Genomic DNA, 15,826 nt, shown 5'->3' with positions numbered 1-15,826 from the left:
GATGGGGATACGAAAAACAAACAGGTTTATGGCACTATTTACAAATATTTACAGCATGAGGTTAAGAGTTCGCAAACCACGAACGTGGTGGTTGAACCGCTACACAGTTCAGAGCCATCACAAACTACGAACGTGGTGGTTGAACCTTTACTTGGTCCAGAGCGACGTCCTGCACTCTGCGGCGCCGTTATAAGCCCTGTCGGGCTCCTCCTTCTTCAGTGGAACACCAATCACACACGCACACAACAGGTGAGGGGTACGAGCATGCACGGCGCACGTGAACATCCAATTTCGAGTCAAGATCACTGCACTTAAAGGTGGCGCCAGAGAGGCTCTTGCTCGTCGTGTATGTCGCTGGTCGAGGGGTCCCAAGCTTTGGACAGCAGACATCAAACGGTCCGCCAATCGGTCCGCTCAATTAGCAGGGCACTTTGTGGCGGCGGTCGCCGTTTCTTCAAAGGAATACGCAGGAGGGCCCAACGTCAGAACATGTCGTCAACCAAGGAGTGCCACAGGGCAGCGTACTAAGCCCTACTCTCTTTAATGCAGTCATGGCGCAGCTCCCATATAATCTTCCACCCAACATCAGATGTTCAATATATGCTGATGATATAAGTATATGGACGTCTGGTCCATCGTTTTTGGATATACAACAAACTCTACAAGAAGGATTGGATAATGTAGACCATTTTCTAAAACAAAGAGGTATGGCACTGAGTCTGGCCAAAACAGCCATACTTCCGTTTACACTAAAAAGACCTGGAAATTTCCAGATTATTCTGGAAAATCAGCCTATTAAAATGGTTAAAACTCATAAATTCTTGGGAGTAATTTTAGACCGGAGACTAACATGGTCGCCTCATGTCCAGTACCTGGAACAAAAAGTGAATCAGGCCATTCGAATCCTCCGGCATCTCTGCGGGGCCAAATGGGGTGGTACTACAGAGTCGTTATTAGCCCTACATGTTGCCTGGATACGCCCCATCGTAACTTACTCACTGCCCCTGCTGCACGGACTCCCAGCCTCCACCGAAAGGAGACTTCACTTGTTATTGGCAAGGAGCTTGAGGGTATGTCTGGGTTTACCACGGTCAACTTCCAGTGATTTAGTGTATGCGGAGGCTCGAGAGCCACCTTTGGCAGTACTGCGAACTAAAGAAACATCTCGAAATTTATTTAGAATTTTCACGCAACATGAAAGTCATTTTTTATCTGGTGCACTAACACAAAGAACGGCAACGAGATTACAGGATACTATATCATCATTTCAAGCAGTAGTACCAGAATTTAAACAATGGAAACCTTCAAAACCACCTTGGACGCTGCCACTTCTCAACGTTATCCGTGAAATAGACGGCATAGAGAAGAAAGCAGCCATGGCACCTCTAGTAGCGGCACAGTTGGTACTTCAACAGCTTCATGTAATGCATAATGAAAAAACGAAGATATATACAGATGGATCATGCACAGAAGAAGCGTCAGCCTGTGCGGTCTTTATACCCGAAATTCAGGAAAAGAAGCTGTACAAATTATCGCACAAATCTTCATCGACGACAGCAGAATTGGTGGCTATCTTTGAAGCAGTTAAGCTTATCTGCGAGAATCCAGATCCACGAAAATGGGTGATATGCACTGATAGCAAACCTGCGCTTCAGCTAATCAGAAATGTGAGATCACCTTACAGAAATGGTGAAATACCACAATGTATCGCAGAAACTGTGGAATATGCCTCATCGCAGGGTCACAACATCGTATTCCAATGGATACCCAGCCACATTGGAATAAAGGGAAATGAAGATGCTGATAGTCTCGCGAAGAAAGCATTGAAGGAAGGACGGGATTACACAATCCCTATATCTGGGACGGATATTCGACATTTTATATCGCAAGGGGCTAACCATTGTTCGATGGAGAAGTGGTTTGAGAGCCCTAAATCAAAGGAAACGGTACTTTATGAAGTTGATCCACACAGAAAATTTTCCATAGCGACAGACCTTCCACGACACCTAGAGACATTGATCCACCGACTTAGATTGGAAGTAGCATACACAAACAGCTTCCTGCACAAGATACATCGATCCAACTCACCGGAATGCCATTGTGGTCATGCAGAAGAAAATGTTCGCCATATTCTTTTGGAGTGCATTAAATACGCGAAAGAAAGAGAAAAATTAAAGAACAGATTAGCAAGTTTGGACAGACGGCCCCTCACAATAAAGAAACTACTTGGACCATGGCCTGAGATGCATCTTCAGAAAAAGGCAATAATCTTCCTGACAGACTTTTTAGTGGAGACCGGACTGGACAAGCGCCTATGACTGACAGCCAGAAATGAGTATTATGTAAAGTGTTGTCATGTATATACTGGCATTAGAGTACTAAGGTGTGCGTGAAAGTAGTTTATGACTGAGTGAACTGCGTGAAAAAAACTGTGTATTGACAGGTTATTTGAACTGGTTTCAGTGTGCTATTATGTTTTTTTTTCTCCTTTTCCGTATTGTTAATTTTTGGGTACCGTTCTGTATTATTATTTTATTTTTCGCTGCAGAACTCTGTGATATGGAGTAGCCGAGGCAATAGGCTCCTCAACCTCTCCACAGCAAAACAGTTAAAACAACAACAACAACAACAACGCTGTCTTTGTTGTCCCCTCTGGAACAGCTTACAGCTTCGTGGCGACATGACGTCTCATCCGCCGGCTAGCCGGGACAATACCTGGCGGGCATAGGCAAGCGGCGAGTCGGCTACTTCTTTGAGGATTAAAAGAGCGCCGCTCCCCCGTCATCTCTCGACGCTGGTTCCAAGAAAACCTGGGTTCCAGGCGTGGGAACGCGGCCCGGCTGCGCTTCTCAGCGACAGCATGGCGCCTACCGATGCCGGTCATAACAGCGCCTATATCCAGCCATGATGACGCTTCAGTTGAAAGCTTCTATGAAGACGTGGAATCGGCAATGAGTAAGGTGAAAACACAGTATACTATAGTAATGGGCGACTTTAATGCAAAGGTAGGGAAGAAGCAGGCTGGAGACCAGGCAGTAGGAGATTATGGCATCGGCACTAGAAACGCCAGAGGAGAGCTACTAGTAGAATTCGCAGAACGCAATAATCTGCGTATTTTGAATACCTTCTACCGAAAACGAGAAAACCGCAAGTGGACATGGAGGAGCCCTAATGGCGTAAATAAGAACGAAATAGACTTTATAATGACTGCACACCCAGGAGTCGTGCAGGATGTGGAAGTGGTTGGCAAGGTAAGATGCAGTGACCATAGAATGGTACGGGCTCGAATCCGCCTAGACTTGAAGAAGGAACGACAGAAACTGATACGCATGAAGCCAATCAATGAGCTAGCACTGAGAGGGAAAGTACCGTATATACTCGTGTAAGGGCCGCACTTTTTTTTCGAAAATTTTGCTAGGTGCGGCCCTTACACGAATCAGGCCGATTTAGTACAGGCAGTACAGGCCAAAGGTCTGTACTGTTTATGCAACAGTAGCAGAGTGCAAGAGTCACAAATGACATGCCAGAAATGTTTTTATTCGGATTCCATTTCGCTGTCCTCGTTCTCGGAGGAGCTCGCCTCGGCGTCCGCGTCTTTTCAGAGACGGTCATCTTCGGTGCCGTTCATGGAGTTCGAAATTCCCGTTACCTTGAAGCTTTTAGCAACTACTTCTACTGACATGGCACGCCACGCATTCAAAATCCATTCACACACCTGTTGGAGCGACGCCCGCTTCAGCCGTCCTGTAGGGGTCTTCTCGTGGACGCCTCCAGCCATCCATTCAGAGTAACATCGGCGAAATTCCACTTTGAATGGTCTGTTGACGCATACGTCGAGCGGCTGCAGCACACTCGTCAGGCCACCGGGAATGACGGCCAAGTCCGTACGAGTTGCGGCAACTCGGTTCTTGACGCGGTCGGTCAAGTGGCCCCTAAAGCTGTCCAAAACAAGGAGGGCTTTCCGTTGTAACAGCCCTCCAGGTCTGTTTGCCCAGACGGTCTTAATCCAGTCAACGACCAGTTCCTCGGACATCCAGCCCTTCTCTTGCGCACGTACGACGATTCCCTGAGGGAACTTCTCTTTTGGGAGAGTCTTCCTTTTAAATACGACGTACGGCGGAAGCCTCCTGCCGTCTGCCGTGATGCACAACATCACAGTGCACCTTTGGCGTTCTGCACCAGTCGTGCGCACAGACACACTTTTCGCACCTTTTAAATCCACTGTGGTGCTTTCCGGTGCATCGAACCACACAGGTGTCTGGTCCGCATTCCCAATTTGGGACAGGTCGTATTCATGCTCCCTCCTGAGAGCATTCACGAAGCGATGAAACTTAATGACGTGGTCTTCGTACTCGCGCGGCAGTTTTTGGCAAATCGTCGTTCGGCGCCGAATAGAAAGCTGGTTACGGTTCATAAACCGCGTAGCCCAGCCCCGACTTGCCTTGAATTGTGCCGGGGGTATTTCCATGTGGCGAGCGATGCTGAGGGCTTTGACGCGTATCATGTCAGTCGATACGGCGTAGCCGTCCCTTCGTGTGTCGACGACGTAGTTGACGAGCTCGCTTTCGAGTTGCGGGTACTTGCACTTTTTCCCGCGAAACGCCTTTCGGCTCCTGTTAGTAGCGGCGAGGGCATCTTTCTGATTCATCCAGTAACGCACGCGCTTCTCATCGACGTCGTACTTTCGTCCAGCTTCCCGCTTCCCGTGCTCCTCGGCATAGTCAATCACTTGCAGCTTAAATGCTGCAGTGAATGATCTCAGATGCCGGCCCATCGTCCGTCACGTGCGCTGGCTTCTGCAGGGTTCACTACAACCAACAAAGTGACACCGACGACACCGATCTGAAGTCGCGCTGCCAACGTATCGACACGATGCTAGGAACGATGCCAACAAAGAGGCCGCACAAGGCAAATATGGCGGCGCGCTGTCAACAGCGTGGTCGGCGCGTCGGCGGAAGTAGAATAAAAGCGGAAAAGCGTGCAGCGCCATCTGGCTGTAAATGAACTAACTACACTTTTCTGGCGGGACATTTTGAACTTTTGTTTTTTTTTTTCGAAATATCCGCTTTCAAAGTTGGGGTGCGGCCCTTACACGAGGGCGGCCCTTACACGAGTATATACGGTACAGGAATTCAGAGTGTCACTGCAGAACAGGTACTCTGCTCTTAGCGAGGAAACCAACCTTAGCGTAGATACAATGAATGATAATCTGACGAGTATCATCACGGAGTGTGCAGTGGAAGTTGGAGGCAGGGAAGCTAGACAGGACACCGGCAAGCTTTCCCAGGAAACGAAGAACCTAATTAAGAAGCGTCAAATCATGAAAGTGTCAAGTACAACAGACAAAATAGAACTGGCAGAGCTTTCGAAGCTGATTAATAGACGTAAAGTATGCGATGTAAGAAGGTATAACATGGAGAGAATTGAGCACGCTCTGAAAAACGGAGGAAGCGTCAAAGCAGTGAAGAGGAAACTTGGGATAGGCAAAAGGCGGATGTATGCACTAAGGGACAAAGAAGGCAAATTAACTACCAATATGGATAGGATAGTTAAAATAGCGGAGGAATTTTACAGAGATCTGTACAGTAGCCGAGACAACCACGACCTTAATACTATAAGAACTAGCAGTAACCCAGACGACACCCCACCGGTAATGATAGAAGAAGTCAGAAAAGCTTTGGAGAGCATGCACAGAGGCAAAGCTGCTGGTGAGGATCAAGTAACATCAGATCTGCTGAAAGATGGAGGACAGATTGTGTTAGAAAAACTAGCCACTCTATTTACGAGGTGTCTCCTGACGGGAAAAGTACCAGAGTCTTGGAAGAACGCTAACATCATCTTAATACATAAGAAAGGAGATGAAAAGGACTTGAAGAATTACAGGCCGATCAGCTTGCTCTCTGTAGTATACAAGCTATTTACAAAGGTAATTGCTAGCAGAGTAAAGAAAACATTAGAATTCAATCAACCAAAGGAACAAGCAGGATTTAGAACAGGCTATTCAACAATTGACCACATTCATACTATCAATCAGGTAATAGAGAAATGCTCAGAGTATAACCAACCACTATACATAGCCTTCATAGATTACGAGAAGGCGTTTGATTCAGTAGAAATATCAGCCGTCATGCAGACACTGCGGAATCAGGGCGTAGATGAAATATATATAAACATTCTGGAAGAAATCTACAGGGGATCAACTGCTACCATAGTGCTTCATAAAAAAAGCAACAGAATACCAATAAAGAAGGGTGTAAGGCAGGGGGACACAAACTCCCCAATGCTATTCACTGCGTGCTTACAGGACGTTTTCAGAAGCCTAGAATGGGAACAGTTAGGGATAAGAGTTAATGGAGAGTACCTCAGTAACCTGCGCGTCGCCGATGACATTGCATTGCTGAGTAACTCAGGGGACGAATTGCAACGCATGATTACGGAGTTAGACAAGGAGAGCAGAAAGGTGGGTCTTAAAATTAATCTGCAGAAAACGAAAGTAATGTACAACAACCTCGGACAGGAGCAGCGCTTTGCGATAGGTAATAGTGCACTTGAAGTTGTAAAAGAATATGTTTACTTAGGGCAGGCAATAACCGCAGAGCCTAACCACGAGATTGAAGTAACCAGAAGAATAAGAATGGGGTGGAGCACATTCGGCAGGCACTCTCAAATTATGACAAGTAGATTGCCACTGTCCCTCAAGAGGAAGGTATATAACAGCTGTATCTTGCCGGTACTTAGCTACGGAGCAGAAACCTGGAGACTCACAAAGAGGGTTCAACTTAAATTGAGGACGACGCAGCGAGCAATGGAAAGAAAAATGGTAGGTGTAACCTTAAGAGACAAGAAGAGAGCAGAGTGGATTAGGGGACAAACGGGAGTTAAGGATATCATAGCTGCAATAAAGAAGAGGAAATGGACATGGGCCGGGCATGTAGCACGTAGACAGGATAACCGCTGGTCATTAAGGGTCACCAACTGGATTCCCAGAGAAGGGAAGCGGGGTAGGGGGAGACAGAAGGTTAGGTGGGCAGATGAGATTAAGAAGTTTGCGGGTATAAATTGGCAACAGCAAGCACAGGACCGGGTTAACTGGCGGAACATGGGAGAGGCCTTTGTCCTGCAGTGGACGTAGACAGGCTGATGATGATGATGATGATGACCAGCGTCCCCGCCCCACAATGACGGAGGCTGCGCATGCATTGGCCATTTTGGAGGACATATGCATGCTTTCCTCGGACGGTGTGCGCGGATTAAGCCACCTGCAGGAACTTCGCAAAATTGTGACTTCATCGCACATTGTGTCCGTGAAGCAAACCGCGTTCACAGACTTTTTTAAAGGAATAAATGTCTGATTGTGTAGGAGACATTTTTTAAGTGTTTCGTTTGTACTCGCGATAATTCGTACCCTCGGTAAATTCGGACATTCTCTTCGATCCCGTGAAGTCCGAATTAACGGGGTTTTCCTGTGCTTCATTTTTGAACTGCTCGTAGTGTACGAAGGCAAGGATGCACAAGTAATCATCGGTGACTTCATTCTACGGGTACCTCGCGTCGCATTTTTTTCGCTGTCATCGCGTTCCTTTCATGGTGCTTCCGAAGCCTATAGAGAACATACAACAACCAATCCAAAGGCAGAAAAGCAGCCTAGTAGCAAGCATGCAGGCATTCTAACACTCAAAGTTTGAACGTGCCCATTTATTCTGACACATTTGCAGCACCAACGCTCGTTCCATTAAAGTAATGTAAACTCACAGCCGAGCATTCGTATGCTGCGCTGTGCACTGCTCGATTTTTGCGGACTACGTCCGCTGGCTGGCTGATCAAGTGCGGTGTCAAATGGCTGAAATTGCCAACCTCAAAGGCTATGTGTTTTAGCTACAATTAAGAGCCGTGTTTCAGCTTTAGCCAGCCGAGTATCCATTGAATGGCTATCACGAATGAGTGAAATGTCATGGTCATTAGTGTCGTCAGCCTCAAACACAATGCCATAGTGACAGCGACAATGATGGCTTTAAAGTGCCGACAATGTTATGCAACAGTGGTACACAAAAGCTGTTCTGTATTGAAGTTGCACTGTCTGTTGGCCTGTTCCCATTAGAAAATGAATGGGTGTAAACACTTAATGCTTTATCTGGTTATTCACTCATCACATGTGTACATACCATTTGCCTACTACAGATCTCCTCAAATCTCTTATCACCCTTGTGAAATCTCTGCCTTTATGAATTTTAGACTCCACAGGTTTATTACGTAAAGTCTTCCACTTTATGCTTGAATAGTGTATCAGACCCATCAACATTTCTTTTGCGGTGTAGGGCAGAATATGCACAAGGCAGCCTTACCAAGATACTTCACCAGGAAAGGCAAGGCCAGAAGTGTCTCAAGAGTGACGAGAATCTGAACGTAGTGGACAGGCTTCAGAGGAGAGCCTGGACAGGCACCCCGGTCATGGCAGTAGTTGTCAACAAGCACAGACAATAGAAGGAGCATTGTGCTCCCTGAAATAAGAAAAAAGCAGCAGCACACCCTATTTGTAAGGACTGCTTTCAAATATCAGGCCCACTTACATAATGAATCACGGCTCCAAATAATCGAGGTTGAGAAACATAGGTTAACAGGCTTAACATCCCGAAACTGCACAGCGAGTCAGAAGAGGCACTATACTACAGTGCTCTGCATTAACCTTGACGGTCTCGGGTCAACTCTGACATTTTGTACCAGATTTAAAATAAAACTGCACACAGTGCACACAATTCCATGGCAATCATTTCTGAATAACGTGATGTCTCGAGGCACCACAGTGAAGCTAAAAACATTTCTACAGGGAAAGATGTTATGAAATCACAATAAAGGCCAATTTCGGTGCTTTAGTTGTCCGCTGCCAGAGCCGGTGTCCATAGCCACGATACCATTAAATAAGGGGGAGAACTAAATAAAAAAATACCAAGTATAGAATGGGATTCAAACTCGAGTACCCTGCGTGGCAGCCCAGCATTCTACCACTGAACTAGGCATGTGTTTGAAACTCTTTTGTAAACTGGCCCTATGTAGACTTCATATAAGGTAAGGAATCACATTACTATGTGTAATAAGGCATTTTAGAACAGTAAAGCAACAATTAGGCATCACAGAATGATAATTGCATAGTGAGTATATCGTTGAATGCTCCAACACATAACAAAAGCCTCAGTATAATTCATCGTCAACAATAGCATCAACAAAGTGCACATAAGGCCTGAGAAGTGCTTAGCGGGTACCATGCTTCTTTGAAAAATTGTGAATAATGGCGCAGTGAGAACTTCCCTCCTACATAAAAATTATGATTTATGGCATAATGGGTACCATGCCGGTAATTTCGTGGTACTTGCCCAAAGAGTGTTTTAAAAAGGCTCTAGGAAGGCTGATGTTCCAGCTTTCACTGTGACTGTGTTGCGCGTGTCGCGCAGTCCTAGAGTTTTTTTTTTTGTGTGTGTTCTCAATGCAAGCAGAGTTCTGCACCCTTGCAGTCTCATGGCAGTGGGTTCATACAGCTGTCATAATTTTAACTGAAAAAGGGGAAAAAAAAACACTGCAATGACATAAGTTGCTTGTTCTTAGAAGGGAGCAGGCTGTCATGATCCCGCGTAAAGCCAGTACCAAATCTATAGCTCAAACAATAAAGACATGCCTGGTGGCTGAATTGACCATATATCTTGGGTTTTATGCCCCTAAACTATGATATAAATATGAGAGACGCTGTACTGAAGGGTTCCTGAAATTTCGTTCATCTGGTGTTCTTTAACGCACACTAACATCACATGGTACGCAGGCCTCTACCACTCTCTCTCAACCAAAATGCTGGTGGCTGAACTTGAAAAATGCAACCCATAAAGAAAAAACATCGAATGCCCTAGAATAAAGAAGCATTAGGTTAGTGCATCGAAGTTTTTGTTGCACCTTGCAGTGAAGCTGCAAAAAGGCAAATGAGGCATGTTAGGATTCATGGAGGCTATCTCTACATAATGCACATAGCTAGAGCCAACAGTGATTTCAGAAAACATAAGGTTTCCCTACAAATAATGTTCCTCTACAAATGCCCTGTTCACGAACGTAAGGTTTATTAGCAGTTTGACTATAGTACGTAGATGTCTTGGCTATGGTGCTCAATGACTACACGTAGATGTCTTATCTATGATGCTCAATGACTATACGTAGATGTCTTGGCTATGGTGCTCAAGCATGTCTGTGGGTAATGTCCTTCAGTGTAGCTTCTTTTCAAATGGCAAATTTCAAGCTCAGAAGCCACATAGGCCAGCAGCATCAATTGACTTGAACAACACCTACCATACTTTGACGCTTGCAGAAGAAAGTGGTAGCCGCCACGAACCTGATACGAAGAATCACGAATAAGAGGAAAGGGATGAAAGAGCACAATTTAGTGAGATTAATACATGCGTATGCTTTAAGCCACATCATGTACGTTGCTGCTTACGTCAATTGAAGTACAAGCGAAAGCAACAAGCTGGACACGATCATCTGCAGGGCTTACACAAAACTGCATTAGGCGTACCTCACTACACTGCCAACTGCAGGCTCTTTGAGCTGGGCGTGCACAACACGCTCGCCGAAATCATCGAGGCTCAGAGGATTGCGCAGCTCGAAGGACTGTCGGGCACCAATACTGGAAGAACCGTACTCGACTCCCTCGAGAGTCGTTACTACGGGATGCGGGGACTGAAGGACGCGCTATTGCCAGCGGTCAAGCATGGTATACTCACAGAGAATATGCCCAGAAACATGCACCCAGTGCATGATGCCGAAAGGCGCAGATGCAGAGCAGAGGCGATCCTCAAAGAGCACGGCAGCCGAGAGGGTGTCCTTTTTGTCGACTCTGCTAGATACCCTCGGCCCGACCGAGGACAACAGCAGAACGAACGAGAGCCACAACAACGCCAATCGACACCTGCCTTCTCCATGGCGGTGGTCGACACGAGGGAACGAACTCTGGTGACGAGATCTGCAAAGCTCCCATCGTCTGACGCGGCCGAAGAAATGGCCATAGCCCTCGCAATAATTCTTAGTGGAAACGAGGACACTTTTATCACGAGTGACGCCAAGACGGCGGTCCGAAACTTTACGAAGGGATGGGTATCTATCAAGGTGGCGCACATGCTAAACGCCAGAGCCGGAGATTTCAAGTCTGGTGCGATTGCTGCCAAGTCTCTCAAGTGGTTCCCCGCGCACATGGGAGAGCTGGCAGCAACCAAAGATCTGACCTCCCGTCGAACCACAACAAGCACGCCCACTTCGTCGCGAGACTGCTAACCTGTCGCAACGCAGATGGAAGGGCCGCCGATGTGCGACACATTGACGATTGCGAGGCACCTGAGGTCGGAGGACATAATACCTCTACGACGACGATAACACACACCGAGGCCTTACAGGACTGCAAGGACATCATGGTTACCTTCCACGAGATCCTAAACCATTATAGAAAAACGCGACGACGTTATCCGCCACCCCACATGCAGCTGGAATTTGCATAAGTTTTCTTTGTTTCCTTGAGCAATTTATTATTGGAATATGTTACCTTAAGAGACGGCCAACTCTGTTTCATTAGAGGTGTTTTCTCAGCGTATTTGTCATAAAAGCTTTGGTTAAAGTGTCGTTTAAAAATTGGAAGACTTTATCATTGTGTTCTTTTACCGTATGCATACAGTATCGTATGCTGACATGCGATTGTGTAAGCATATTTATGCGTCCCCTTATGTGTGTTGTACGTTTTAAAATTACGTCAAGCAACACTGATGTATTGTCAAGTTGTACGTCGTATTTCTGTCAATGTATTTCATTGTTTTCACTCCTGCGTGGGCCCGCAAAGGGCCTGCAGTATCTGTAAATAAAAAAAAAAAGAAAGATCTCAGGCGTCTGATCTGCGGCTTCTGCAGATCAACACATTTGAGAATCTCCGACACCTGCATAGACTGTGTCCCTCGCTGCACCCGTCACCCGGCTGTCCGTGGTGCAGGCACGAGACAGCCGACATGGCGCATATGCTTTGGGAGTGTGAATGCAGTGTTCGCCGCCACTACTCGGACGAGCGTGAGTGTACCTCAGGACGACTGGCTGAGCGGTGGCGAGCCGCCCTTCTCAGCCCACGTGCAGTGGACCAAATCTGGGCTGTCCAGCAAGCCAGGGCTATCACCGAAGACATTGCACGATGCTCAGCGGACGACAGCTTCTGGAGGCCTAGCCCGGGCCAGTAACACCTCGTTGGATCCTAATAAAATTTATTACCTACCCACCTTTCACGCTCCACACTGCTGTTGCCATGTGTTTGTTTTATAGGTAGATAAAAGTTCTACATATACAAATTTAATTACGTATCATGAGCCCCCAGTCATGTAGGGAAGTCATGTAGCTACTAATGCTACAGCAGCTCTGGAATAGATTATGGGTGTAGCAATGCAGGAAAACTGTTGTTATTCAAACAAGATTCAACAATACCGAAATTAACAAAATGGTCTTGCATGTAAGGAGAGAGTTGCAAGAACAAAAGTGCCAGGCTTTATTTATTTCCCCTACTTGAGATATACAAACAGCAAAAAAACAATTCAGTTCAGCAAAACTTTTAAATTTTACGTACTGAAACCACGACATGGCTGTGAGCCACACATAGCAGAGGACTACATAACGTTTTGAACAACCTGGCGATTTTTAATACACAACTAAATCTTATCGCATGAGCATTCTTGCATTCTGCACTCCTCATAACACTACAGCTGTGGTCAGCTATCAAATGCATTCTCGATAAGCAATGCAGATGGATAACCAAGAATACTATAGCTGACTAATTTTCAATGGTTGCTTCCCAAATTCTTTCTGTTACCATTCAAATGAATGGTACTACACATCATCAAAAACTCTGCTACAGGATTTTTAAAGCATCTACAAGTGCAGCACTAATGAGAGACAACCATATGGGAAAACACAGCTCGAGGTGGTTGGTTGACAATAAAGCAATAACAGCGTGCCTCTGATGAGGACAGACAATGTGCACCTGACAAGGACACACAGAAGAAACTCAGGCTTTGTGCGTTCTTGATGAGGACTTGTCCTCATCAAGAGCACATTTTCTTTCTATCCTTGTCCTGACACACATGAGAGGGATGGACAGAAGGAACACAGGGCACAGTGAAGGGCACAGGTGCTGTGGCCTCTGTTCCTTCTGTCCATCCCTCTCAGGTGTGTCAGGACAAGGATAGAAAGAAGATGTGCTCTTGATGAGGACAAGACCTCTTCAAGAACACATCACAAGGAAAATGTGTTCCTTCTGTCCGTCCTCGTCAGGTGCACATTGTTTTTGCAACGTATGAGCCATGAATGAAATTTATGCATACGTACCTGCTGACACAATGTACACGTTGGCTCGGCGAAGGCGCCTGGTGAGCTGGTAGAAATAGATGTACCCACTACAGTGTAGAATATTATGCTGGTGGCGCAAGTAGCAGTCTATAAGCATCATGACTGCCCAGAGGCAGACGTGCGCATACAATACGACCGAGTAGGCATCAGTGGGAGAACGGCTACTTTCGCTGGATACAAGAGGCAAAAAGAAGCTCAATGCAGCCACAGCCACCTGAACGGAAAAAAAAGCAAAATTACGCATTAGCGAACAAATCCCTCTTACGTGAAATCACTACAATACACAAGTTTTTCAAAAATGCGGACTGACCTGTTTTAATTCTGCCTTCAATAAACATTTATGTGTGTGGTTTTCTGGGCAGTCTAAGTTGACTGGCACATAGGAAGGCAATGTGTGAGCTTGGGCTCACACAGCTTATAGTAACAAATATACAATATGATCGAAAAACAAGAAAAAAAAAGATCAATGCTAACCTCGTGTTGTGTTTGTTGTAAACTAAAATTGATTGTTGGGGTTTCATGAGCCATTACAAGAATTTGATTTCCTTTACCTCTAACGAGGGATTGCCAATGAATTTTAACAGCATACAGCATCATAGTACAATGACAGGAGTGGAGAACATTCTATGGCAGCATATTTTTTTATTCCTTAACATTGCGTACACCTAAAAATAAGCACACATAGGGCAGACTGGATAATATGAAGCGAGCGTACTTCGCCGCGAGTTTCATCTGCATGCTGTCACACGAGAAAGTTTAGTGTTACTCGCTGCAAAGTACACTTGTCAGCAAGTGCGTTTGCCAACCTCGCTTCACTGCGATAGAGTGTGTAGCCTCGACATAAATGGCTTGCACATAAATACACTATTGTATGAAGTAGCGCTCATGGTGTTTTTGAACCATTGCTTTCATTATTAGGAATATTATTATGCACTAAAACAAGTCATATTACAACAATAAACCTGGCTACTCTCAGGCTCAGGCAGTTTGCATCAACGTCTGCTAGGGTGACGTGGCCGCACATGCCGTGCAGTAACTGGCCACGTCACATTGCGTTTGCATACATCTAGGCGAGTCGCTCTTTTGTCATTTTCGATGGCGAGTGTCAATGCTCCTACTTCCACAAAGACAACATGGTCCGACCATTGAGACACTGACGGGAAAATAACAAATATATGTTGCGCTACTAATCAGCCAATTGACACTACCGTTATTTCTCAAAATACACTTCGCTTTTGCATATAACGGCGCAATACCAAAGTGACGCTTTGTGTGTGTAAGTACACTTGCTCAAACTGCATTTAAGTTGCCATGTGTGACAGGGGCATAACAGTGAAGACAAAAAAAGTTGAAAAAGTGCAATTTTTCTCATCACAATGAAATGCAAGAGTGCAACACAAAAAAGCACCAAACTTTAAGCTAGCCAAATGTTCAAGTATGTGCTTAGTTAACAAGCACGAAAAAATGTACCAACACAAGCTTCAGTAAAAAAATTGCAACAGTAAATGCAGCCCCTATATAAAATTGGTCATTTTCAATGTCATAGTAGTATTACTGACTTCACTAACCAGTGTTTCACAATATCAAACGAGCCTCTTTGTACATGAACAGGTAAAAAAATTACCAATATAGTTATCAATGAGCTCTGAATTTCTCAGCCACCGGTTAGTAGCAGCAAGATCTTAACATCTTCTCACCGAACAAATCACCTCCATGCATTAGTAAAAAAAAAAATCATAGTATAGACAATATTAAGCAGAATGCACAACGGCTTCAGGCACACAAGACATGCAGGGGCAGGTGTCAGACCACACTTACGAGACTCAGACCTTGAAAAGCAATAGCCGCCGAGCTTGTAACAATCCTGAAAGGTGGCTCAAGTTCAGGTGCCGAGACCGGGTTCACAAGGGGTGTTGCATCCTTGTACATGAAGTTCACACTGTCCGCCACGGAGGCCTGCAAAACAGGCAATCTATTCTGCTGACTGACAGTGAATCAAACACAGACATGTAGCGGTAACACGACCCTCGATCCTGTGAATGGCTCTGCCAGCTTTCTACACAACTGGTGTATACAACAATCGTAGCGTCGGAAAAAAGCACGAATTGTTACGCTGTATTTAAGCGACGAAAAAGGAAACACCGTTTCGCTTTGCGTACGAAAAGAACGATGTTTTATTCGAGTCATTCGCAAAACAAAACGGCGCACAGCTCGCGAGACACTGCTTGTAAACCGACCAGTCTTAGATTGCTCGAACACACTGTATGATAAATCAATAGCGTCAACTTAGAGGACTAATAAATCGTGTTGTTGCACACGAGTCCAACGAAAATCAACCACGCTCGAGTAGTACGGTAAACAAACAGTTCCATAAATACCCAGTCCATTAACTGAGACCGCGTAGCGTGTGCATCTTCGGGAA

At 45.6% G+C, this 15,826-nt stretch overlaps 1 protein-coding gene across 3 annotated transcripts in view; it reads right to left on the bottom strand.

Annotated features, from left to right (window-relative positions):
* Positions 1-15,826, bottom strand: part of LOC119172115 (transmembrane protein 192) — a 33,506-nt gene that overhangs the window by 16,655 nt on the left and 1,025 nt on the right. For 2 of the 3 annotated variants that reach the window (XM_037423109.2, XM_037423108.2), the window contains exons 2-4: positions 15,223-15,360; positions 13,384-13,618; positions 8,343-8,498 (exon numbers count right to left, since the gene is read on the bottom strand). In XM_037423109.2, the coding sequence (XP_037279006.2) occupies positions 8,343-8,498; positions 13,384-13,618; positions 15,223-15,360 (529 nt within the window). Of the gene's footprint in view, positions 1-8,342; positions 8,499-13,383; positions 13,619-15,222; positions 15,377-15,826 lie in introns of all 3 variants that reach the window. The other variant, XM_037423110.2, reaches the window with a different exon arrangement.

The sequence above is a fragment of the Rhipicephalus microplus genome, chromosome 4 (assembly GCF_043290135.1).
Source record: "Rhipicephalus microplus isolate Deutch F79 chromosome 4, USDA_Rmic, whole genome shotgun sequence".
Lineage (NCBI taxonomy): Eukaryota > Metazoa > Arthropoda > Arachnida > Ixodida > Ixodidae > Rhipicephalus > Rhipicephalus microplus.
This window is presented reverse-complemented; position numbering and strand designations above follow the sequence as displayed.